This window comes from Lissotriton vulgaris, chromosome 12, assembly GCF_964263255.1.
Source record: "Lissotriton vulgaris chromosome 12, aLisVul1.2, whole genome shotgun sequence".
Lineage (NCBI taxonomy): Eukaryota > Metazoa > Chordata > Amphibia > Caudata > Salamandridae > Lissotriton > Lissotriton vulgaris.
The window spans coordinates 562,843,445-562,867,831 of NC_141700.1; the positions used below are offsets into that span (position 1 = coordinate 562,843,445).

General features: G+C 42.5%; 1 protein-coding gene across 2 annotated transcripts in view; it reads left to right on the forward strand.

Annotated features, from left to right (window-relative positions):
• The window catches only part of MTMR11 (myotubularin related protein 11), a 262,554-nt gene that overhangs the window by 214,599 nt on the left and 23,568 nt on the right, over positions 1 to 24,387 (forward strand). For both annotated transcript variants that reach the window (XM_086945377.1, XM_086945378.1), the window contains exons 12-13: positions 15,628 to 15,698; positions 18,714 to 18,886. In XM_086945377.1, the coding sequence (XP_086801503.1) occupies positions 15,628 to 15,698; positions 18,714 to 18,886 (244 nt within the window). The remainder of the gene's footprint in view (positions 1 to 15,627; positions 15,699 to 18,713; positions 18,887 to 24,387) is intronic.

A 24,387-nucleotide genomic window follows, 5' to 3' on the forward strand; every position in this document is an offset into this window, starting at 1 on the left:
GGGTAGGCTGGAAACGCCAGAGCTGGATTTTCTCGGCAGGAGAAAAGACAGCGTCTTTCTCAGCGCGTCAAGGAGGAGGAGGGGCAGCGTCCGTGGGCTTCTCGCATCTGCTGGGCTCTGCAAGGGACAGCTGTTCTGCTCCTGTATTCACCACCACCATCGCGTTTGCTTAAGGCAACGTTGGTATTATTTATACCTGAAAGGTGCCTTGTTTGACGTAAGTTTTTGGACATAAGACGTCAATAAAGATGTCACTAAGAACTGGTCGTTCTTACAGTGCTTGCAAGAGTTCTATTACTAATCAAAACAAAGCAAGCGGGGCTTTCCCAGGTTGCAGGGGGTTTTATCTGTTGAAAGAACTCGGAGTGTTATCTAGGAATCTAAGCAAGTGGCTTCTGCTGTGTCATGTACTTTAATGAGCTGCAGAGACGAGTTACTGAAATATGGCTCTGATCGTTTATGCCATCATAGGGATATGTATTGATTATAGCCGTATAGGGGCATAAGGTCACAATATTGATCGGGGTCCTAGATAGAACACAACACAACCACTCCACGGATTTATGTCCATCAAATTACTAAAAACTAAAGCAATAAGATGCGCGTGTAATACTTCCCACCCCAAAATACATATTGCATTTGAAATGGCGTATATGAAATACATGAGAGTATAGGTACTGTACGTTTTTAAGCATTGAAATCATTCAAAAATTATTGCATATGTAATCAGTTGAACGATTTTGTGAAAAATTACACATGAAATGTCTCTTAATACAGAAAAGAAGGGCGAGACTATTTCATCACATATAAATACAATTGCTGTAAAATGTGCTAGAGGCCGAGGTAAAGATTTTGTCTCTAGATCTACTAAAAATAGAAGTTCTATTCTTTATGAATAGTTCTACTTTAAGCAAAAGTATTTGTGCCAAAAAAGGTAAATATTTTGAAAAAAATTGTCCGATTCAAAAATATTTCATGGTGAACGGGGGAATAGAGTTCCAAACGCTTTGCAGTAGTTTTTGTTTATCAAAACTGAAGGCCGAATTCAGAGTTCATGGGAACGCTGTGCGCCGGAATGCTTTCCAAAAATCATTGTTTCTGTTCAGGGGAGAACATCATATCAGACAAGCTCTCAAAGAATAGGTCTACATATTCAGGTGACAGTTCGACCAGGTTCGATTGTGCAGTAACCTGGCAGTTGTGAGAATGATTGCTATCATCAATGTCTGGATCAGCAATGCTCACAGTAGGCCGTACCTAGGTGATGTTGCTTTCATTTACCGCTTCACTGCCGCCACCTAGTCGTAGCGCAGGAGTCTCAACGAATGCCGTCATCAGGATTGGTAGCCGCTGGGGACAACACGATGCATGAGCCGTTACAGGACTTAGCAAAGTATTGATATCCATTGGTACTGCTAATGGTAGTGCAAGACAGGTGTCTAACACGCATTCTTCTCCGCATAGCATACATCAAAGCACAGGTAAGATGCAGGTCTGCCATATAGGTCTGAATGAAAGAAACCAGGTAATGTTCAGATCTCTCAGCCGGGCCAATCCAAGGACTCTAGTTATGCGGTCCCGGTAGCGTATTGCTAGGATCGTTTCTTCCATCCTTGCCGGAGTCATGTCTGTGTTTTGGCTTGCCATATCGGAGCAGGAGGGTCAAAAATGAAATGCCTGCTACAAGTCCCAAAATTAGTGGTATGCCGCCAAAGACTGAATGGACAAAATTAGGAATAATGCCCAGAATTGCTTTGAATGGTGTTAACAGTCCCGAAAAAATTGTCTTAAATACGTTTGAGATACCAATGGCATCCGACATATTTAGGATTTGGCTTAGCATTTCTGTGAAATGCACGGGCAATTTGTTGATAAAAGTTCATGTATCTCCGATGCTGTCCTTGCAACTTGGAGATCATACATCTCTTTTGATGACGTGATGGGCACTGTTGTCTGTAAAAGCACAGACTTCATTCTGCTTAAAGTATCAATTCGTATAGAAGAGACATTCAAAGGAGGCCAAATCGGCGTCTCGGAATCTCCAGGGCCGTTTGGAAACAATGCTTGCATACAGCAAGTGACCATGGAAGTCACGCTTACGAGATATGCTTTCCCTGGCACCAAGCCACAACAGCTGTGATCCGTTATTAGAATGTAACTCCCGTTAGAAAGCTAACTAAAGAAGGGCTCTATCTGCGTTGCAGGTGTGACGTGCTGGTGGCATGAAAGGTTGTTTGAAGTCCCTTCACAGGCCCCATGTAAATTAATACCCTGGCACAAAAGTATACCGCCTAGTGAATGTTTACAATTTTCACCACTAAGAAATACATTTTTGTTGTTGTCACTATAGCATGTGTGTGTATATGGTAATTTCCATGATGCCTTAATGTACCCATTACCTAATCGTTCATACTGGCCTGTCGGTATATACTCAAGGCAATTTTTAAATCGGAAAGTTGATATCGGAATTGTGATAATTTCGTGTATTATCCATTCAATGACAGGTCTTTCTGACATTGTCAATGGTAATCTCTCAAGTTTTTCGATGCTCAGGATTGTATAGTCTGCTCCTTTCTGTGCCAAACTGATTTGTTTATCAGTAAGGTTAAAGATGGAAAACAATGACGTTGTGTTGATTAGACGCCATGGCACATAGCCTGAACGAAGATTTTGCAGCGTCCAGCCTAGCTGTACAATAGAACGCAATTGTGACTGGCCATGTTGTAACATTAGCAAGTCCTTATCTATTATATCGATGACAGATGATACAATACTGTCCAGTGAATATATTCTGGAGGACAGAGTCATTAACCCATTGTCCACAACAGAAAGTGATTTTTCCAAATTAATACAATCAATTTCTCGTATTTTTTCAGCTGTTTCAATTTGCATTACTTTCCATGCCTCGTTGTATGCCGCATATACACTTGCCGCTATGAAACGTTTTTGACGCTGTTTGCGTGGTCCCATAATGAAATCGCGCAAATCAGCACCATCTTTAAGTAAAGATAAATGTTGCTTAATTTCTGCCAGTGTGGATGATTCTAGCCATTCAAGGCACAGTTTCCCTACACTGTATGTTGTTACTATCCCTGGATGTTGTCTCTGGGAGTATCTAGGGTCTGGTCTGTTCATTTTTAACCCCTGTGTTTTGTTCCGAAATCTATCTTGACAGTTATTCGTGTCAGTAGGCCAGATTAACCACTTTTTCCAATCAGGATGTTTTCTGTTTGGATGTAAATTTTTTGATACGTCTATTTCAATATCTGTCGTTGTATTATCAGTTATGGCTTTGGAATAGACGGTTTGTTAAGGTCTTTAATCTTAGCTAGGCCAAGACAGGTTGTTTGGTGAATTGTGTCATTTAAGAACATTATTTGTTCTGGGATCATGCAGGCTCGAAATAATGCTTCTAGACCTTGTACCTGCCATTCTTTTGTACCCCAGATGTTTTTTTTTCAATGTTGTTTTTCCAGAAATCAAAACCGAATGTCATCATTTTTTCATAAAATGCTTCTGAATATATCAATTTAGTATTTGTCAGCATTGTTTTCGTCCCTGTTTTATCCAACAGTTTATAATAAAACGTTTCTGCATCACTTGTGTTAAACCCTGAGAAGTATTGGAATTTCTCATAGAATGTTTTTGAACTACTTTTAGGTGGAGTAACACAATTTTTCCATTGATTATATTTAAAAACATTTCTAGGTTGTGCAGATTTATGTAAGTAGTGGTCTGCGTAATGTGAAAAACAGTACATCTGTTCATAGTTAGATGAACCCTGTAAATAATCATGTTCTGCAAATTTTGCTGACAACACTAAATCCGACATCATATTATTTATACTTTCAAAATCCCAATCATCAGAGAATGTACTTGGTTTTACAAAGTCACTTAATGAAACCTTGAACTGATGAGGATATTTCAAGATCTCGACCGGGCCATATACTTCATAGTCAGTCTTGTCCCACACTACCCCGCCGGGTATTGGAATGGCTGTGACATTTACTGATGATAGTCCTCTTTTCTTGACGTGAGATGATTTGTGAGGTTTCAGAACTAAGTTGATGTTCCAACTTGCTGTGTCCATTGAACTGTATTTCCCCTCAATGAATTTTCCCAAACAAAGTATCATGATGAGCCAAAGCAGGAGGAAAAATACACCTAGTCCAAACCAAAACTCTAACCATGGAGAAATAAGGTAAGTTTCCTTGTGTTGATGAAAGAGTTCTGTTGCCTTTTCTTTAAAAGTCTTTGTTTCTGGCGTCACTTCAGGGTCGTTTTGATCTTCAGAAAAGTTATCGAAGTTAATGAAGTAGCCAGAGGCAGTTCTGTCAATTGTTGGTAATGTTTTCTCAATTTGTCTTTCATTAGCACATTCTGATGCCACATCATTGTAGACTGGTGTTTCATGACGAACTGTATCAATCTGTGTTTCAAGAGGCACGAGTTCCATGGCATTATTGCATAGTCCTTCTCTGTGCACTGCAGGTTTATCAAATGTGATTAGTCTTTCAGTTTGAACCTCTTGGATTGTTGCAAATGTGGGTATTCTGTTGTTTCTCGGGAGTCCACTTGGCCTACTGTTGATTATAGGCCACATGATTGTGGTTTTACCAGGTCGATTGATAAAACTCGGTTCTCCTTTTTACCAGCAAGGGGCGGTAGTACTACTGATCTTGTTCCGTTGATTGCTAAGACAGGTACTGCTTTTCCATAAGAAGTCCCAAATTCCTTCTTCACCGCTATTTTCTCTCTGACCAGATCCCCAATTCTGGAATCCAGACAGGTCTTGCTGGGACTGGTGGTGTGTCTTCAGTGGTAGTTGGCTGTTGCTTTATTTTTATGTTGCTTAAGGATTTTCTTGTTTCATTCAAGTCCTGTAAAACAGCCAAACGATCTTTGATGTCAAAGTCTTTATTCTTATCTTTTACCACTGAAGCCTGACTATCAAGATCCTGAACATACATTCTAGTTCCGAACAATAGTTCGTACGGGCTGAAACCTTTTAGAGAATTTCTTGGCAAATTATTAAGACTACGTTGGACACTTATTAAATGTTTGACCCACCCATCACCCGAACCTAATACCTTCGCTGTTATAGATTGCTTTATGTCTCGGTTTTTTCTTTCCACTACACTGTTTCCCTCAGGGTGAAATGGACAAGAGAATCGCTACCCAATGCCCATACTGGTCATGGCCTCCTTATAAGCTCAAGAGCTGAAAGCAGGACCCTGGTCAGAATGCAACATGGCAATTGCGTATGTGCCGATAAAGACTCGCAGATCTCTTATAACAGTTTTGGCGTCAGCCGAGCGCTGGGGCCACATTTTTATAGTGAATGTAGTCTTAAACAATTAATAGGACGCTGGATTGCATATAGACAGCATTATGCTTTATGCTACCTACACAAAAGGCCATGGCATTACTCCGCTTGACTCATTGCTGCGATCTCTGTCGTAGTCCGGACAGTTCCTTACATATTTATAGTGGTGCAGGCTCATTCCTGGCCACCAGTACTCTGATTGTAATTCAGCCAGAGATTCCTTCATCTGTTTGTGCCTTGGACCTTCACCCATGTGTGCGTCTGCTATTAGTAACTTTCTCCGGTTCGTGTTTGGAATTACCCTATCCGCCACTCCAGGGATTCGAGCAAAAGGAACGGAGTTTGCATCAATTACGTATGCATAATTGAGTGGATAGTTCACGGGTAGTGCTGCACAGCTGCCTTTTGAAGACGTTTTTACTGCCAGCATGGTTTCCCCGTCTATGTATTTTTCTGAACGCTTTTTTGTGGCTACGGAAGCCGGTTTAGTTGCTTCCGATATGGCTGTATTAGCCAATGAATTCCCTGCAACGTGAACGCCATTACGTTGATGACTCAGAGTGTGTATCACGTGAGTCTTTTGTAGTTCTTTCTGTAAAAGAACTACTTGTTTCCAAAGCATTTTATGCTTGATTGTGGCACCTGTGTCATCTTTGTAATCATTTTGAACCCAGCTCTGCAACTTATTATTGTAAGAGTTGACGCAAAAATGCGAATCGCACACGATTAGTGTCGGGAATTCACGTTCGGCATTTTCAAGCGCCATCTTTAAAGATCTGATTTCAGCTCGCTGAGCCAAACATTTTCTAAGTGATTCAGTTTTTGTTATTTTCGGTCTGAATTTACCGCAGAGCCAGCGACCTTTAACAATCGCGCAGGCTGCATCGTAGGATTTGTTTTCTACATTGTAGTGCTGTACAAATCTGTCTGTATATATTATACAGGAGTACTGTTGTAGAGGAAGAATTTCGATTGGCAGAGGATATTCTTTTTCATAAGTTAAATCATTCAGTTTTTTCATGTGCGGGCGAAATAGTATTTCACGTCTTCTGCAGCAAGAGAATTTTCCCACTGTATCCATTTCGGATCCAGTGGCACTGTAGGCAGGTTTACTGGGCTGAATAGTGCCTCGAAGGCGGATTCTGCTGTGAGAACAGTCATCCTTTTACCTTGTGCTAGTTCTCGTTCTTTCGCTATAGCAGTTTGCACTGCTTTCACAGTATTTTCTATGAGACTGAATGTTTTTTTTTGCTTGTGTGTACAAGTGAGATTTGTAAGCTATTGGTACCGTTTCTCCCTCATTAGAGGTCAGGTACGTGAATCCGCATCTTCCTGGGATGACTCGGATTACAAGGTTTCGTGTATTGTCACGTGTTTCTAATTTTGTTTTTGCTAACATGTCTGTTTGCAGTGATCTCAAAATTTCTGTGTGTTTTTGAGTCCAGTTGATTGGTTTAAAATCAGGTTTAATTAATTCGTAGAGAGGTTTAACCCTCTCTGCGTAGTTTAGAATGTAAGTTCTTCCGAAATTCAGGAAGCCTAGAATCGATTGTAAGTTCTTCAGTGTTTTTGGTGCTTGGAGTACAGCGCACTTCTCTAAGAAGTTGTCCGCTAGGCTTTTTCCTTCACTTGATAATTCGTATCCTAAAAATAATACTGTCAGATGGGCAATTCTTGACTTTTTAAAGTTGAATTTGTAACCCTCTGCAGCGAACCCAAGTATTATGGTGTTCACCCTTTTCAAGTGAGTATCCAAGTCATCGTCTATTAGATAGATGTCATCAACATTAGATAATGCCTCATCATCATATATTTGTAGTAACTCTGTTACTCTGGCTGAGAATAGTCCTGGGCTGTTCTTGAATCCCTGTGGGAGCCTACAGAAATTTTTCTGTGACCCCATTATTGAGAAAGCGGTCAAGTACCTGCTTTCTGGTGCAATATTTTGCAAAAGAAACCATTAGATATGTCTAATGTCGTTTTGTATTTTTTGCGAACTATGTTATTCATTAGTGCAGCACTATGCGAATTTTGTACTGCAAATGTTTTGCAACATGAGTTAAGGTGTCTGTAGTCCAAAACTAGACGATACGAATCGTCCGGTTTGGAGATAGGAAACAAAGGATTGTTCATTTGAGAGGTGCATGTTTCAATCACCCCCTGGTATTCAAGTTGATCTAAAATCTCCCTGACCTGTTTTTTAGCTTCTTGCTTAATTGGGTACTACCTTTGTGCAGTTGGTTGACATTTCAACTGGATTTTGTGAGGAGGAGAGTCCTCATCCCATCCTACATGATTTTTATATAATGCTGGTGCCTGGGCTACTGCCCATTTCCTTGCATATATATATTTAGTGTGAATTGGAATGTGATTTAAGAAGGCAGGCATAATCATTTCTTCGCCATGAGGGCACTCCCTGACAAACTCCGGGGGCCAATCTTTCTCAGCTAACAGGATATCATAGCCTTTTGAGAGGTTATCCCAAAATAGACCCCTTATTTTCCTAGTCTTATCTCCCTCTATACGCAGTGTTATTTCGTATATCTTATGAGGTTCACTCACTCTGGTGTCGGCAGTTTCTACTTGAATGTATTCATTCGTGTCCACTGTCTCCAGATGACTCATCAGGATCTTGCGAGCTATGGTGATTTCTGCTGCACTGTCTAGCATTGTCTGTGCCCACTCCCCGTTTTTCAGCTGTGTCCTCAGTATTCTCGGCATGTTCGATTACTCTAATACTGGCTACCTTCTTTCTTGGAAATTGTGATTTTTTACTTTGAGCATGTTCCTTGTCTTTGGACTTGGTGTGCTCTCCTGGGTCTGACCGTCCTCTTCTTTCCGATTTCTGCGAAAAAGATCGAGAGGGACGTGTATCAATACTTTTATATCTATCAGGCTTCTTCAAGTTATCCCTATTTCTAAGGTTATATCTTTTCTCAGAGTGCTCCCTCTGGGGAAACTGGTGTTTTCGAGTCGGAGTTCTTTCCCTCTGTCGAGGAGACCTTCCTCTGGACTGGAAAACTTTTTCTTTGGGAGTGGATTGTTTATTTCCATCCCTGCTCTTTTTAGGAGTGTTTAGATTACTTTTAATAAATAATTTTTCAGGATTTTCGAGTAGTCGGGGTTTTACTGGTTTCCCACCCAAACTATCTCTACCTAATTCTTCATAGCATTTTTCTATAATTCTGGCAAGCTCAATTGGTTGATCTGTTATATCTGTTTCCTTCAATTGAGTTAAAGCAGGTTCTGGACCGTATTCATTCTGAATCTGTTTTAGCACATCTGGTATTACCACCATGGACGGAACACCATGTGTTTTTGTGTAAATGGAAGCAAAAACTGTACCCCAAGTGTCACAGTCCTCCACATGTGGTGCGACCCCCATTGGAAGGCAGATGGTCAGAATTCTGTGTTTCTCAATAGGGGTAGTATTCGGAAATACTGCCTCTATTTGAGTAATTTTCTGCGCTAACCAGAAAGGAATTTGTTCCTGTTTTATGGGTGTTTTACCAAGACATGATTGTATGTTCTGTGGTGTAATTTTATTTGTGTTCCCCTGATGAGGGGTCAGCTGTGGAACATTAACAGCTGTTTGGACTGTTGCAGTCTGCATTACATATTGGACTAATTGTCTATGTATTTTAATTAATGTTTTTAGCTGTGCTAAAAGTTCTTCGCGAGACATTTTTGCAATGTCCGGATGTGGTGTGTAGCTGGCTAGAACCGGCCACGTTGCTCCTGATCTACCTAGTGGACCGAGCCTGGTAATATGATCATTGTGTTTTAGGGCGCCTTTAAACCAGAGCAGGTGCTCTTGGTATTTTAATGGGATTTCAATCTCCTCGAAAGGAGCGTACTCTTCCGGTGGATCCTCTATTTTGTAATAGTGGAATTCGTGTGTTGTAGCGTTTGCCGCTGGAAATTTTATCCAAGAATAGAATACCTCTGTCTGCTGATATTCGTGTGCCTCTATCACGAAGACGACTGTGCCACCTTGTGTGGTCAGTCCGTTTTCTATAAGTTTTAACGTTATAGTTTTTCTTATGTTGACCGGAATGATAATCGCACCCGGTTCATTAATTCCTGTAACATCGGGACCCTGCTGAGTCGCATTTACTGCGGCTTCAGCGGTTCCGTTGTTCCCACCATCTCCTGGCATTTTACTGTCAGGAAGGTCTTTTGTTGCAGATCAGGTTTCAAGGAAACAAAGATTAGGTGCACAATATTTTGGAACACTGTATCCTTCAACGTTAAATAAACCAGAGCTTTACATAGGAATCTCTTCCTACTAAGTTCGGGCGGATTTGAACCTTTCACCCACTCCAGACGTCTATTGGAGTATTTACGGGAGAAAGGGTCTGTGTGAAAAAGCACGACTGAGCTACTCTAACATCTTGCGTTAGTTTTATCGCCTTACCAAAAGTTGGGCGCCATGTAGTGTAGTTCCTATTTTCCCTATAGGCCCTGCGCATTGGAATAACATAAACAGCAGTGTAGGCGTAGGAGTGCGGTCTTCTAGGTCTCTACTGACTATGTTAAACTTAATTGGGTTTGTACCAGCTAGCTCAGAGGTCACTGGAAACTTTCTTGACTGAATAGGAAGTGATCAGCTTCCCTGGCTCAGACAAGAAGGGATTCAGTTTTCCAACAACCGCATTAACATGACAACTTTGCTCCTCAGAATAAGAGTCAATCTCTAGAGTCGTGTGAAACAATAGACAGATATTTTACTCAGTCAGTTGTGCAGAATTACTTTCACCAGTATGCAGAGAATAGAGAGACAGGCGTTTTCAATAAAAGGTATTTATTGAACAGTCTTTCTTCTCATGCAAGAGAAATGAATTGCCACCATACGATAGTTAAAATGAATAAAATATATACATTCATATATACATTTGGCTAACGTCCTCAACTGGTGCTTCTAACTACGCCTACCCCGGTGTACCTGACCTAAGCATAATACTTGGGAGGGAGTAAGTGAGTAGCAGTTTAAGTTAAGTTGGTTTTGCCAAGGGTTTGCTTCAAGAATTCTCTCTAAGGGTTTAGCCAACACCGTACCTCTGGAATAGAATGTTGGAGGTCTGGTATCTCCTCTCAGGACTCGATATTCCAGTTACCCGCGAGGGTAGGCTGGAAACGCCAGAGCTGGATTTTCTCGGCAGGAGAAAAGACAGCTTCTTTCTCAGCGCGTCAAGGAGGAGGAGGGGCAGCGTCCGTGGGCTTCTCGCATCTGCTGGGCTCTGCAAGGGACAGCTGTTCTGCTCCTGTATTCACCACCACCATCGCGTTTGCTTAAGGCAACGTTGGTATTATTTATACCTGAAAGGTGCCTTGTTTGACGTAACTTTTTGGACATAAGACGTCAATAAAGATGTCACTAAGAACTGGTCGTTCTTACAGTGCTTGCAAGAGTTCTATTACTAATCAAAACAAAGCAAGCGGGGCTTTCCCAGGTTGCTGGGGGTTTTATCTGTTGAAAGAACTCGGAGTGTTATCTAGGAATCTAAGGAAGTGGCTTCTGCTGTGTCATGTACTTTAATGAGCTGCAGAGACGAGTTACTGAAATATGGCTCTGATCGTTTATGCCATCATAGGGATATGTATTGATTATAGCCGTATAGGGGCATAAGGTCACAATATTGATCGGGGTCCTAGATAGAACACAACATCATTTAGTCATTATTTATAGATACTTCCCCACTGAATGTTATCATTGAGTCCATCTCGGTCTATGCCTAGTCTATGCACCCATATTTGTTCCTTTTCAAAAAGGATTCTTTCTGCATTAGGGTCTCTATGGGTCAAAGTTTCCAGGACAACCCATTCTAGGTCATTGATAGTATGTCCTGCTTCCAACTAATGAGTAGACATTTTGGTCGTGATTTTCTTACATTTGATATTGCTTCGGTGTTCACATAGGCGTTGCTTAACTTTTCTACAGGTCATGCCAATGTAGAGTTTTTTGCATGGGCATGTGATCATATATATCACATGACTTGTATTGCAATTGGTGTGGTTTTGTAATTTCCATTTGAAGTCTGGCAACAGTTGTATTTTCTTTGTGACCTTTGTTAAGGGACATACCGAACAGGAGCCACAAGGGTAATGCCCAACAACTGGGCGGGCATCCCTGGGTGACATTGTGACCGCTAAAGGTTTTTTAGGGGGAGGTCTCGTATGTACCAGTATGTCCTTTAAGTTTCTGGTTCTTTTATTGGCAAACCTAGGTTTTGGCCACTCTATGTTCGCTGAGGTTAGGATCCTCCAGTTTTTGTTGAGATGTCTGGTTCTGGTTCACGTGGTGTTGGTTCAAGGAGCCACTCTCTATTCTGATGACGTGCTCTTTTTTTGCATCTCTCGATGATTCTTTCAAGACCTAGACCTTTCACAAACCAACATCCAAGAATAGTCTACTTTCTTACCAAAGTTACCATCCTAGACCACTGAGGGAAAATGTCCCTTACAGCCAGTTCCTGAGGTTACGCAGGAACTGCAGCAACATCACTGAATATAAACAACAGGCGAATGACCTTGGACAAAAACTTGGAGATAGGAACTACCCTAAAAGAATCATCGAGAGATGCAAAAAAAGAGCACGTAATCAGAATAGAGAGTGGCTCCTTGAACCAACACCACGTGAACCAGATCCAGACATCTTAACATGTGTAACCACCTATGGCCCTGCAAGCAACAAACTAAAGAAAAGTGTCAACAAAAACTGGAGGATCCTAACCTCAGTGAACATAGAGTGGCCAAAACCTAGGTTTGCCAATAAAAGAACCAGAAACTTAAAGGACATACTGGTACATACGAGACCTCCCCATAAAAAAACCTTCGACCAAATGTCTACCAATTACTTGGCAGCAGGACATACTATCAGTGACCTAGAATGGGTTGTCCTGGAAACTTAGACCCATAGAGACCATAATGCAGAAAGAATCCTTCTTGAAAAGGAACAAAGATGGGTGCATAGACTAGGCACAGACCGAGATGGACTCAATGATAATATCCCATGGGGAAGTTTCTATAAATAATGACTAAATGATGAACCACCTAACCAACGATCAGAAAAGTAGGTTACTCTCTATCATCAGTCACCTTGATTTCAACAAAAGAGCCAGAAATTAAAGAAAATCATAGAACTACCGGTTGCTGCAAGACCATGGTGTTAATAAGTCCATCAATGTAAACTAGGTGAATACAAAGACCAAATATCTATGTAGAGACTTAATAAATTTCGAATTGAAAGGAATACCGCAATGGTTTTGAATTACTTAAAAACGATCCATCGAGATATTTTTTCTTAATTTTAAAATACCACTTACAGCAAAGATTGGCATTAGAAAAAAGACTACGAATGAACGACGGTCTGTCTACATTGCCAACCTTACTTAAACACATGAACTCGGAAGTCGTACTGTTTCCGGGACCGCAGTGGCAGAGTCAGAACCAGTCGAATGACGGAGTGACAGCAGGTAGCAGGAGACACAACCTCGACAAAACCGTAACGTATTAAAACTGTGATAACTTAACTGAAATTTAACCTGTTATTATAGCAGGCACCGCTGACCCACGCGGATCCCAATGAGGTTTTAACGAAACCGTTAAAAGGTATGTCGAATGTATTTACACGCATCCGATTTTGGCATAATCTGACTGTGTGCATGAGAAGAGCCCATGAAGGTACATGAAATACGCCTTCTTAATTTCGAGCCTCACGGTCTGTATGAATGAAATTAAAACCCTAATGAATGCGTGACGATAACTGGCCCGAATATGTATGTTGTGGTTTGTAAGCACGAAACCTAACTACAATGAGTCCTTGAGCACTACCCCTAGAAGGTACATGAAATACACCTTCCAAATGTAGAATCTATTGGACAAACATAAATCTTAAATGTGTGCATGGGAAACGCCGCTGAAGGTACATGAAATACGCCTTCATAAGCATGATTGTTATGTTTTGAAAGCAAGAGACTTAACGAACACGAGTGCAGGAATTTTACATCTGAAGGTACATGAAATACGCCTTATTTAGTCTGTCTTTAACGATAGAACTGCATTAAATAAAGCTAGAAACTTGAATTGTATGGTAGAATAAGTGCCAAAAAGCTTATTATGACTAAAAAACACCAACTTCTCAAATAAAGAAAGCAAGTAATGAGAAATACTCGAAATGAACGATGTTTGCCTAACATGAGAGAGTTGAACTTGTCCATGACATAGGGAGTTAGATCTGAAGTATAGCCACTTATTAGTTGCTACACCATTGAGCATTCTTTGTTCTTGGTATAATAAATACCAATTCAAACGTCTTGTGTAACCCAAAAAAACCCTTCCCTTTGTTACGTTTCTGAAATATTTAATTTTCATTTTTCACAGGTACCATAGGACCTTTAGGAACTACAATTAAATGAGGTTCCTCTAGGTAGGTACACTAAGTAGTACTTAGGAGTACATTTCACTTTTTACACCTCACCCCCTGGTCCTGAAGAAAGCCCACCCGACCTACCGGCGACTGCGGGCTGAAACATGTTGACCTACTTTACTATTCTAGTGTGAATTAGTCATAATAACTCTAAGTCACCTATATTGATTTTATTGCCTCTTTGAAACCGGAATGAAAAAAAAATTGTGTCTGGAACCTAGAGACTTTTAACACACCTCATTGTATCACGAGCACCATTACTGGTCACTACTGTTTTAACAAAGGGTATCACCTCCTGGTGGAGGTGGCATAACCACTAAACCCTATGATTATGCAGACACGTGTGAGGGAAAGCGGAGAACAAAGATATACCGCTCAACGTTACCATCAACCAACACGTGCATGAGGGTTTTTTATTGGGACTTGATAGAACCACTCCCGCATACCCAATGTTATGCAGGAAAAGTGATCCTTCTCTTTTGATTAGTTGATTGTTTTCCCTAGTCAGCAGCCCTGGCACTCAGATACACCAGTGCTTAATTTGTAAAATCATAAGTGCCAGGGTTCTCGGCAGTGGGCCACTGTAGCTTGCACCACCCATTGCCCTTACCAGCGCTGCCAATGACACTACCAACAGACCTACCTACCATTACACTGCTACATATGTGACAATTCAGACTATTCCAGGCCCCAACAACTATGAGACTGGCTTGAGAGGCAGGTATTAGTCATTTTTGATGTACATTGAATTCATAAACAACTATTGTGGTGCCCAACTTTAAATTGCAAACTGCACACTGTCTGGAGGGGACCCAGCTGGGCAATTTGGGCCAGGTTGTTGCTGTTGGAGCAGGACCAAGGCTGATAAATTTGAGTATGGCTCGTCTACTGTGACAGTTTGGACAAAAACCAGCGGAAGGTAATGCAGCCTCAAGTGATTGCCAGTGCCTGAGATTTATTCAAGAGTTTTGTTCATCACTTTCTCGTTTGGGCATTAAAGGCAACAGGTATGTCAAGACATGGGTCCTGTGCTCACTGACTCATAGAACTCAAGTTATACCTTACTGACAAGGCCTAAGAATGCCAAACCTGGCCTTGGGTTGCTTGTGTCTCCATATGGAGGATGCCAGACCTGGTGCTCAGGCTAGGATGTTCTTACTGGAACAGAACAAAAATGCATTTGCACATGATTGGTTTCTGTCTAGATTGGCCTAGTGGGTGACAAACGTTCAACTGGAAAATGGCCCTGAGCAATTGCCATAAGGTTATTCAACTTCCCTCCTTGGTCTGTCGGCTGAAAATATAAGAGAGTGTCAGTTTTGTGAATTGTGACAGTGCTTTTCAAAGAAACAATCTGTGATGGGACGCGGCAGAAACAGAAGTCCCTATCATGGCCACTCAACTACTGAGCACTTTATTAATGGTAACAGGCAAGTAGTAATCTAGCCTCCATTTCCCAACAATTTTTTAGAGCGCCAGTAAACGGGGAAATGTCAGTCTTTACGGAGCTACAGCTGGTGTCATCACTTTTGCAAGGAATATACCTTTTTACCATTTTTAAATCGTGGGACAGCTAAAGTTCAGCTGGAGGCCAATTTAAACATCTCCATGTTGAGAACTGGTAATGAAAAGAGCAGGCTGTGTGGGTACTGTGTCTGATCTTTTGACAGTCTTCAGTTCCCTAAATGGTTTGGTGAGTGTACCTCCATTGGAAACATCATAATCTTATGAAAGCGCAACTAAGTCAGTAAAGGACGCTGGACAATATTGGTAATTTCAGATTTCTGCGCTAGTGTCTTTCAATGCCTCCTATTAGACATATAATGGTGCCCTCTTCCACTACTAATAACTTATTCTTCTGCTGCTTTTGCAGGTCTTGCCTAAAGAAAGCCAGCGACATCTCGTCTCTGATCGCAGAGCGGTGCAGATCTGTGGTCCTTCAAGGTACAGTACTGAGCCGCTACCTCTTTGTGTATAGGCAGTTCCAGAGACATGAGAAGCTGTTGCTTTGTACCTCAACCATAGGCTGACACTCCCCGCCAATAGCTAAGATACTGCCTAAACCCTTGTAAAGGTGGCGTCCAGTTAAGGCATAGAATAGCCGGCTATATTTTCCTTGAAAAAGAAAGCCATCAAGAAAAAGCAGAACGTGGTCCACTGGTTTATAGAAATGAACCCTAGCCTCCATTTTGAAAACTGTAATTCAATTACTAATGTGCTGGAATACACAATTTTTATATTTTTTATTTTATTTGGGGTATTGATGTAACTCAGACCTAGGTCTATGAGAGAGGAAGAGGACTGCGTAGCATTTCACATAATAGCCTTAATATCTACCAAGATTATGTAGTTATGCAGTACATGGGAGGGTCTTTACTTATAACTACATTATGCCTTGGATGGTTGGAGGCAAAAGCAGTTAGGTGATAGACAGTAGGAATTTTGCAAAGAGGAGAGATTTTAGTTCATATTTGAAGAATTGCAGGAACGCGTATTTTCCTAGCTATATAGCTAGCTGATCCAGGAGTCTTGAAATGAAGACATAGAAGGATCATTTTGAGATATTTCTTTTTTGATTTTACTGGATCGTTAGTCTTAACAAGGATGAGCTGTTTGTTGTGTGGAGTCTTTTGAGGGAAATGGTTTGTTCTGAAAAGTAGTCTGTCAAAGACGGTCAGTTGTATGATTTCAGCCAGCCACTGCATGGATCAATGAAAGGATTCATTCATTCAAATGAGGTGACAGGCAGGGCTTATAGAGAGAGGCTCATTTTGTGAGCACCAGCTCATCGGTTAATGGCAGATATGTCCAAACTCGCTATCAGCAACTATATGAGAGAGGTTGAGGCAGTGGATCTCGGAGGGAGCCAGCACTGAAATAAACTTGGCTCCAGACTCCATTCTCCAACATTGGATCTCCAGTAGATTCTCAGGTTTCACCAAATGTTTGAATCTATGGTAAATCATTGTTGCAGATCAAAGACTTCATTACACTGAATATCTTAGGTAATTTGTTTGACTTAAAAAGTTACGGGAATGAAAATGCCACAGCACAAAATTCCAGGTTTGTCATGAAGCATGCCATCATTAAGAATGACAACCCTGATCTCTGCACTTTGCATTAAATAGTTTTCTATATAGAATATGTGTATAGTGGTGACATTATTAGTTGCGGGACCAGCTTATCTTCGGTCTAATCCCAGTTTCTACAGTCGACCAAATAGCGTGATTTTTGGCAAGTTATTTGATCTAACTGTCTCTGTTTCCTTAATAAAAAAATGAAACTATCATGAAAACTCTGTCTGTGTCTTATAAGTCTATTAATAAGGCTTGTTTTATCAAATGGGTGGAGAAGATAGAATGTTGTGGTCACCTTCTGTCTTAGCATGGTTCTCAAGGGTATAACAAACACAGTGAATAGTTTTGGAGATAGAAGTAAGTTCTCAGGAACCCACTGGTGACATTGACCAATTGTTGAATGAAGTCGCCCAATGTGACTTCACTGTCATTGATCCTTTGTTTGCTTTCCATTCACATCAGCCAGCAATTGACAAAGTGAAATATTTTGTATTAGTGTGTTAAGGTGCTAATATAGCCCTGAAAAAAACAGGCCAGAGCCTTCTACCAGTAGTAACCTGTGTTTGGGTAAGATTACCTTGGTTTAGTGTAGCTTCAAAGTCCTTACAGGTGAAATGAAAGGAGTAATCAGGTAAGATGGAATAAGGGACGAGCCTTTTGAATTGCGTTTTCTCAAATTATTCATAGCACCCATCTGGCAGTGCAGAAATGCATAATGGGTAACCGGTCTCAGAGGTCAATGTTGTCAAATGCATCAGAAAGTTCTAAGTTATGAATGCAATGACACTACCTATGTACGCTGCTAGGCAAAAATCTTACTTAGAATTCTAATCTGGTCTCTGTACCCTACCAATGTCAACCCTTGCTTCAAAAGTATAAAGAAGCTGAAGTTCCTGTGTGAAAGATTGAAACTGAGCAGTTCCACTTATTCCCAATACATTTTCACATTAAGGCAAGTTAGAAATTGATCAACTGTCGGGTAAGTCAACAATATTGAGGGACGGCTTCTTGAGCTAAAGCTAGATCATTGCTGCCTTAAGTTCCTTGGTACCTCATTTGTGCAGTGGTAGATGCTGGTTAGTGTGGAGTGGACTACAGCAGTGATTGTTGTCTGGAACATTCGTCGATTTTCTTGGAGGACAAACATCCCGTTGTGATGCTTTCTAGCAATGTAATGTCAGTATCTGAAAGACAGCTACTGTTTGATTCATGGATGCCAATTAGGGCTAGCCAGGGGTAGGAACTACTACCTGTAGCTTGCTCTTTTGTACTCCTTGCCTGGCCATAGCTACTCCTGGACTCAGTTAACTTAAAGTTATTTACAGGAAGAGAATGTAAAAAGGTCCCCAAGGGCTCCAATTGGATCAGTGCTGAGGTCAGAACAGTTGTCGTAGGCAGATATTGTAAACAGAGATTATGGCTCCTTATTCCAGAGCCTTAAGCCAATTCAAAATCCGTAGAGTTTTAGCCAGCGACTAGGATGGGCCTATTGTGGAGATATGCAGAACTGCAACCTGGTTCTTGTGCTACACTTTCAGCCAACATTATCGTAAAAAAAATTAAGAATGGAGAGAGGCTCAGTTTTATCAGAGAGACTTCGCTTTTATCCCTCTTACTTTATGTGATGGAGGACCTTCTGTTCTTTACAGTGTTATCAATGAAGAATACATTGTGGAGGAGTAACTGTTCATAGACTTGGATACTGGTGGGGCACACTGTGCCTTCATCTTTAAAAAGGTCAATAAATTGAATAGTTGTTTGCACACTAGAGAAGTTCCCTTTGATTAGTGCACATAAAACATTATGTTAGTTTCTGTTTGTGTCTGACTGTCCAGTTCTACCTTCCGCTCTGAATATGTGTCTGTTTCTTGTTCTGTTTTAGAGTCTGATGATAGGGATTTGAACTGTCTACTGGCAGCCCTGATCCAGGTGATCTCGGACCCCCATGCACGGACATTCTCAGGATTTCAGAGCCTGGTTCAGAAGGAGTGGGTAGCAGCCGGGCATCCTTTCCGTCAGCGCTTCGGCATCCTCAAAGAGATGGATAAAGACCAGGTGCTTATTGATAGAATTCTGAACACTGTCTCTTTCTTTTGTGCATGAGAAAGTAGTGCCAGTGGTGAGAGACCCACCATTGAGCACATTTTTGGGCGCTGTATATGAGGTCACATAACCAGTAGGACAGAGCAATGGGTTGTGAAGAAAGCTGTGTAAGCAGAATAACCACAGGGATAGCTAGGGGTCTGATGTTTATTTATTTATTTTATTTGGAAAGTTTTATATAGCGCGAACAAGATCTTTGCAGATATCAGAGCGCTTTACAAAGAGGGGGTACATGAGGGAGCATAGTCAACCAGGTAAGTCAATAAAGCTAACAGTACAAATAGGTGGGGGCAAAGCCAATCAAGTAAGTCAATAATACAAGTGATACAATTAAGCAAAGGGGTCGAACAAGTAGTACAGATCGGCGCAGAGTCTTTAAGAGTCCGAAATAATAGCTCAGGTGTATTTAGCCATGAGGATAACTTTTACTTCTTTCTTAAAAAGTGTAGTGGAGGAGATGAGCCTGGTTTCAGGAGGTAGTGAGTTCCAGATCCTGGGTGCCATTCCTGAGAAGGAGCGTTTATAAGTTTTTTCCTTCCGGAATCTTCGAGGCTTCAGCAGAAGATTGTTTGTGCCTCTAGTGTTTCTAGAGCCGCCAGAGATTGTCAGCTTCTGAGTGAGGTAGCCGGGTGAGTTCAGGTGTACCGCCTTGTGTGTCAAGCAGGCGATTTTCAGATGTATTCTGGCTTCAAAAGGCAGCCAGTTCAGGGATTTCAAGTCAGGGGAAATATGAGAGTGCTTTTTTGACCGAGTGATGAGTCTCGCTGCAGCGTTTAGAGAAGCTCTTAGGGGTGCGGTAGTAGTTAGGGGGAGACCGCAGAGGGCGATACTGCCATATTCTATTCGAGGGATGACTAGTGCTTGTACTGCAATTTGGAAGTCTTTGGCTGGGAGGAAGGGTTTAAGTTTCCTCAGGGTATTGATTTGGAAGTTCGCTCCCTTAGTTGCCTTGCTGATATGTTGCTGCATATTGAGATTGGTGTCAAGTGTTATGCCTAAAGATTTTGCTGAGTCCACGATGGTGGGTTGGACATTGAGTGCGGTTAGGTGTTCAAGCCAAATTTGAGTGGTGGAGATCTTAGCTCGAGGTGAGATCAGAAGGAACTCTGTTTTCAGAGCATTGAGTTTGAGATGATTATCGGCAAGCCAGAATTGGGTGCTTCAGATCGTTGAGTTCAGGAGCAAAATGTCTTTGGGGGATTGTAATTTGAGATAAAGTTGGGTGTCATCGGCGTACATGTGAAAGTGGACATTGGTTGCTTGTAGCAAGGTGGTGAGAGGTTCCATAACTAGGTTGAACAGAGTCGGGGATAGGGAGGATCCTTGGGGGACGCTAGCGATACAGGTATTGGCGAGGACATCATGTTGTTGCTCTTGAATTTCTGCGACCTGTTGTGTAGAAAGGAAGTGAACCACTTGAGAACAGATCCAGATATACCCATTCTTGTGTTTAGTAGTTCGAGTAACTTCTCATGTTTAATGGTGTTGAATGCTGAAGAGAGATCAAGAAGGATGAGGAGGCAGGTGTTGTTTTGGTCAAGGATTTGAAGTGCGTCGTCAATTATGTGAGTCATAGCAGTTTCTGTACTGTGCCCTGCTCGGAAGCCTGATTGATGAGGGTTGAGGAGTTCAAACTGATCAATGTGTTTAGTCAATTGTAGTTGTGCGCATTTTTCCAGCAGTTTGGCGAGAGTGGGAATATTGGTAATGGGACGGTAGTTGTTCAGATCGGCTGTAGGTTTCTTTAGTATGGGTGTGACTTGTCCAACTTTGAGGGAGTCAGGTATGGTTCCTTGTTGAAGTGAACTGTTGATAATTTTAGTCCAGAGTGGGAGAAGCAAAGGGGTAAAGTCTTTTACAGCGTTAGCAGGAAGGGGGTCCGTGAGGTGATCGGATGGTTTCAGGGTGCTGAGCAGTTTGCCAATTTCTTCTTCAGAGTAGGTGTCAAAGGATGACCATGTAGCATTGTTGTTTGGTTCAGTGGGTGCTATGCAGTGGAGTTTGGAGTAGAGGCTTGCGTCAATGAGGAGATCGCTCTTTATGTTATCAGTTTTTTGGATAAAGAAAGCGGAGAAGTCTTCACAGGAGGGTGCTTCGCGCACTGTGCTGAGTGGTTGGGGTTGTTCCTTGGATTGTGTTCTGATTAGCTCAAACAGTTTTCTCGGACGGTTTTTTGCTTGGTCGAGCTGGAGGCTGAAGAAGTCTGATTTTGAGCGTTTTATTTTCCTGAAATAGGCGTTTCTCTTTTTCTTCAGAGTTTTTAGGTGCAGTGCAGTGGGAGCTGATCTCCAGGTGCGCTCTGCCATTCGCATGTCTCGTCTATCCTCATTGAGACTCCCGTCGTACCATGGATTGGAGATTTTAGTGGAGACTCTTTTTAGCTGCATAGGTGCAGCCTCATTAATTATTGAGGTCATAGCGTTGAGATAGTGGTCAGTTAAGGATTGAACGTCCGTAGCGCTGGTAGGTGGAAGTAGTAGATTGCAGCTGTTAGGAGGCAGAGAGCTTGGGTTGAGTTTCTTCAGGTCTCTTTTCCAGATTTTGGGCTTGGAGGATTGAACCGGGTTAAATTTAACTTTTTCATTGATGAAGAATGTGACAATATGATGATCTGACCAGTCACAGGGTTGGATGGACTCGAGTTGGATATAGTCCTTTTTGGAGATGATAAGGTCGAGGATAGAACCTTTCTCGTGGGTCGGGCTGTTGCATATTTGGGTGAGGTCAAGGGCATTGAGGAAATTTTTAAGGCTATTTACCACCGCATCATTGCGATCGTTCCAGTGGAGGTTGAAGTCGCCAAGGTATATTTGGGTGAGCTGCCGTCCGGAATTGGTTGAGATCATATCCATGATTTGTTGGGAAAAGATGAGGTTGTCCCTGGGTGGGTGGTAAATGCTGTGAATAGAGCATATCGGTTTGCCCTCACTGATAATGTCGGGGCAGATGTATTCACAGGATGTAGGGGATGGTAGGGAGGTGGAGTTGACTTTCAGAACAGAGAGGTTGTTCCTGTAGATGCATGCGATTCCACCACCTATTTTGCCGGACCTGTCAAGTCTAATGATGTGGTAGTTGGGAGGAACCAGAATATCCATTATAGGTAACGAGGATTCAGTTAGCCATGTTTCAGTCAAAATGATTAGGTCAAGGTCCAGTGCTAAGATGAGATCAGCGATGGCGGCGGAATGTTTCGAGGCCGATCTGCAGTTGAGGAGAGTGCATTTGAGACGGGGTGTGTTGAGGGTGGTAGAGGGTTCTAGAGAGTGAGGGACTTTTCTAAGGTTATTAGGGATGGAGATTCTGCTGTTTAGAGTGGGGGCCCAAGGGGATTTGAGTGTATCGTGGGAATGGTGAGGTGTGTGGTGGATGTGTGGGGGGCTGGGTCATAGTCGCGGAGGAGGGTGAGTGTGTCGGGGTCCGAAAGAGGGTTGCAGGGCCGATGAGGGCGGTTGTTGCGATTGCGAACAGGGATTGAAGTCCAGTATGGGGAGTGTTGAGTGAGAGAGTCAACCGGAATGGTGGGGGACCTGTTGGGAGGGAAGGTGGAGGTGGGTGAGGGGTTGCAGGGGCGACGAGGGCGGTTGTTGCGATTGCGAACAGGGATTGAAGTCCAGTGTGGGGAGTGTTGAGTGAGAGAGTCAACCGGAAGGGTGGGGGACATATTGGGAGGGGAGGTGGAGGTGGGTGAGGGGTGTATGGGGTGTGTGGAGAGTAGTTCTTTGATGATGTGCATGTCTTCTTTGACCTGGATGAGGGTGGCCATAATCTTGTCCAACGTGGGGTAGGTGTTGGAGGTGGGAGTGGAAATCAGAGGTGAATGACTGACCAGGGAATTAGCGTGCAGGTGGGGGAGTGGGCTGGTGTTCGTGCAGGGCTCCGTTGTGTCAGTGTACGGGATGGTGTTAGGGAGGAGAGAGGGTTTGGGCAGGAGGGGTGTGGATGAGGTAGGGAGGAGGTTGGTGGTATGAGTGAGGGCATTGGTGGTAGGCGGAGAGAGCAGGGTGGAGGATGGGTGTATGTTAGTGGTGGTGGGGGTGCAGGAAGGGTAATGGGGCTGAGAATGGGGGGGGAAATGGGATTGGAGATGGTCCTGTTGTGAGGAGGGGGAGTTAAATTAAGAGAGGAGGTGTGTTCTGCGTAGTTAGTTAGAGGGTAGTGGGGACTGAGAATGGGGGGGGGGATAAAGGGTGGGATTTGTCGTTGTGCGTGTCGTTCTGGTGCTGAACTAGGTTAGATGTGTTGTGGGTGGGAGCTGTGATGTCAGGGGTGAGAGGTGTGTTAATGGTATGCGTGGAGGTCCGAGGGTTGGTAGAGGGGTGGGGGTGGGGTTGTGGGTGAGAGCAGTGGAGTCAGGGGTGAGAGGAATGGGAGTGGTATGAGTGGAGGTCCGAATGTTGGTGGGTGGGGTGGGGGTGCGGCTGGTGCATGTGGGGGAGAGATCTGTGTCTGTGATTGAGGAGTGTGGGGTAGCTACAGCAGGTGGGTGATTGACTAAGGTGCTGGGAGTAGAGGTGAGGTGCGTGTCGTTCTGGGGCTGAACTAGGTTAGAGGGGTTGTGGGTGGGGGTTGTGAAGTCAGGGGTGATAGAATTGGAGGTGATATGAGTGGGGGTCCTAGGATTGGAGAGGTTGAATTGGGTGATAGAGAAAACCCCAGGCTATGTAGAGAAAAGTCAAATCTGGATGCTGATTCTCCATCAGATGATCCTTCTGTGTGCTGTCTTATGTTTGAGGAAATTCAGCCTGCAAATTCTCATTGAAAATGATTACCACTTCAATTACTACCAAACTCTAAAACAAGGCTGAGTGTAATCTTTTTGAGGTTGATAAAATTGGTACCACTGAGTTGGCTAACTTTGACCTTCCCGTCATAGGGCCTGATTCAGTAGAAAAATAAATCTACACTCAGGTCCCAAATCACAAAAGGCATTTTTGAGTAAATGAAGTAGTTTACCTGTGGAGCTACGTCACGTAATCTTAAATGCAATTCAATAGTTATCCGTCTATGCCTGTCTTATATCTTTTGTGCAGGTTTCTCCACCCTGGGTGCATAAACCTCAGTACATGTGGTTAGGTGTGCATGGGGAAATGGTAGGGTCAGTGGCTGGATAATGGGGAATATCTACTACAAAGTGTAAAGAGGAACGGCAAGTAGAGGAGGGGCAATATGGATGGACATGCAAATATAAAAAGCCTACAAAAGAACAAGTCACATTAAATTCATTAAAGTTAAACCCACATCTACTCCAGTGGTGTGATAACCCAAATACATTCAAATTGCCTACACCCAAGACTTTGAGTAAGTCACACATGGCTGCTCACAGGTACTTTAAAGAAATCACATAGAAATCTATGGAGGTGGTAAGCAACACTACTAGTACAATGTACAAAGCCCAAAACGGAAAACAAAATGTAAAATGTGTTAATATAACGTCAGCACAGACGAGAGTG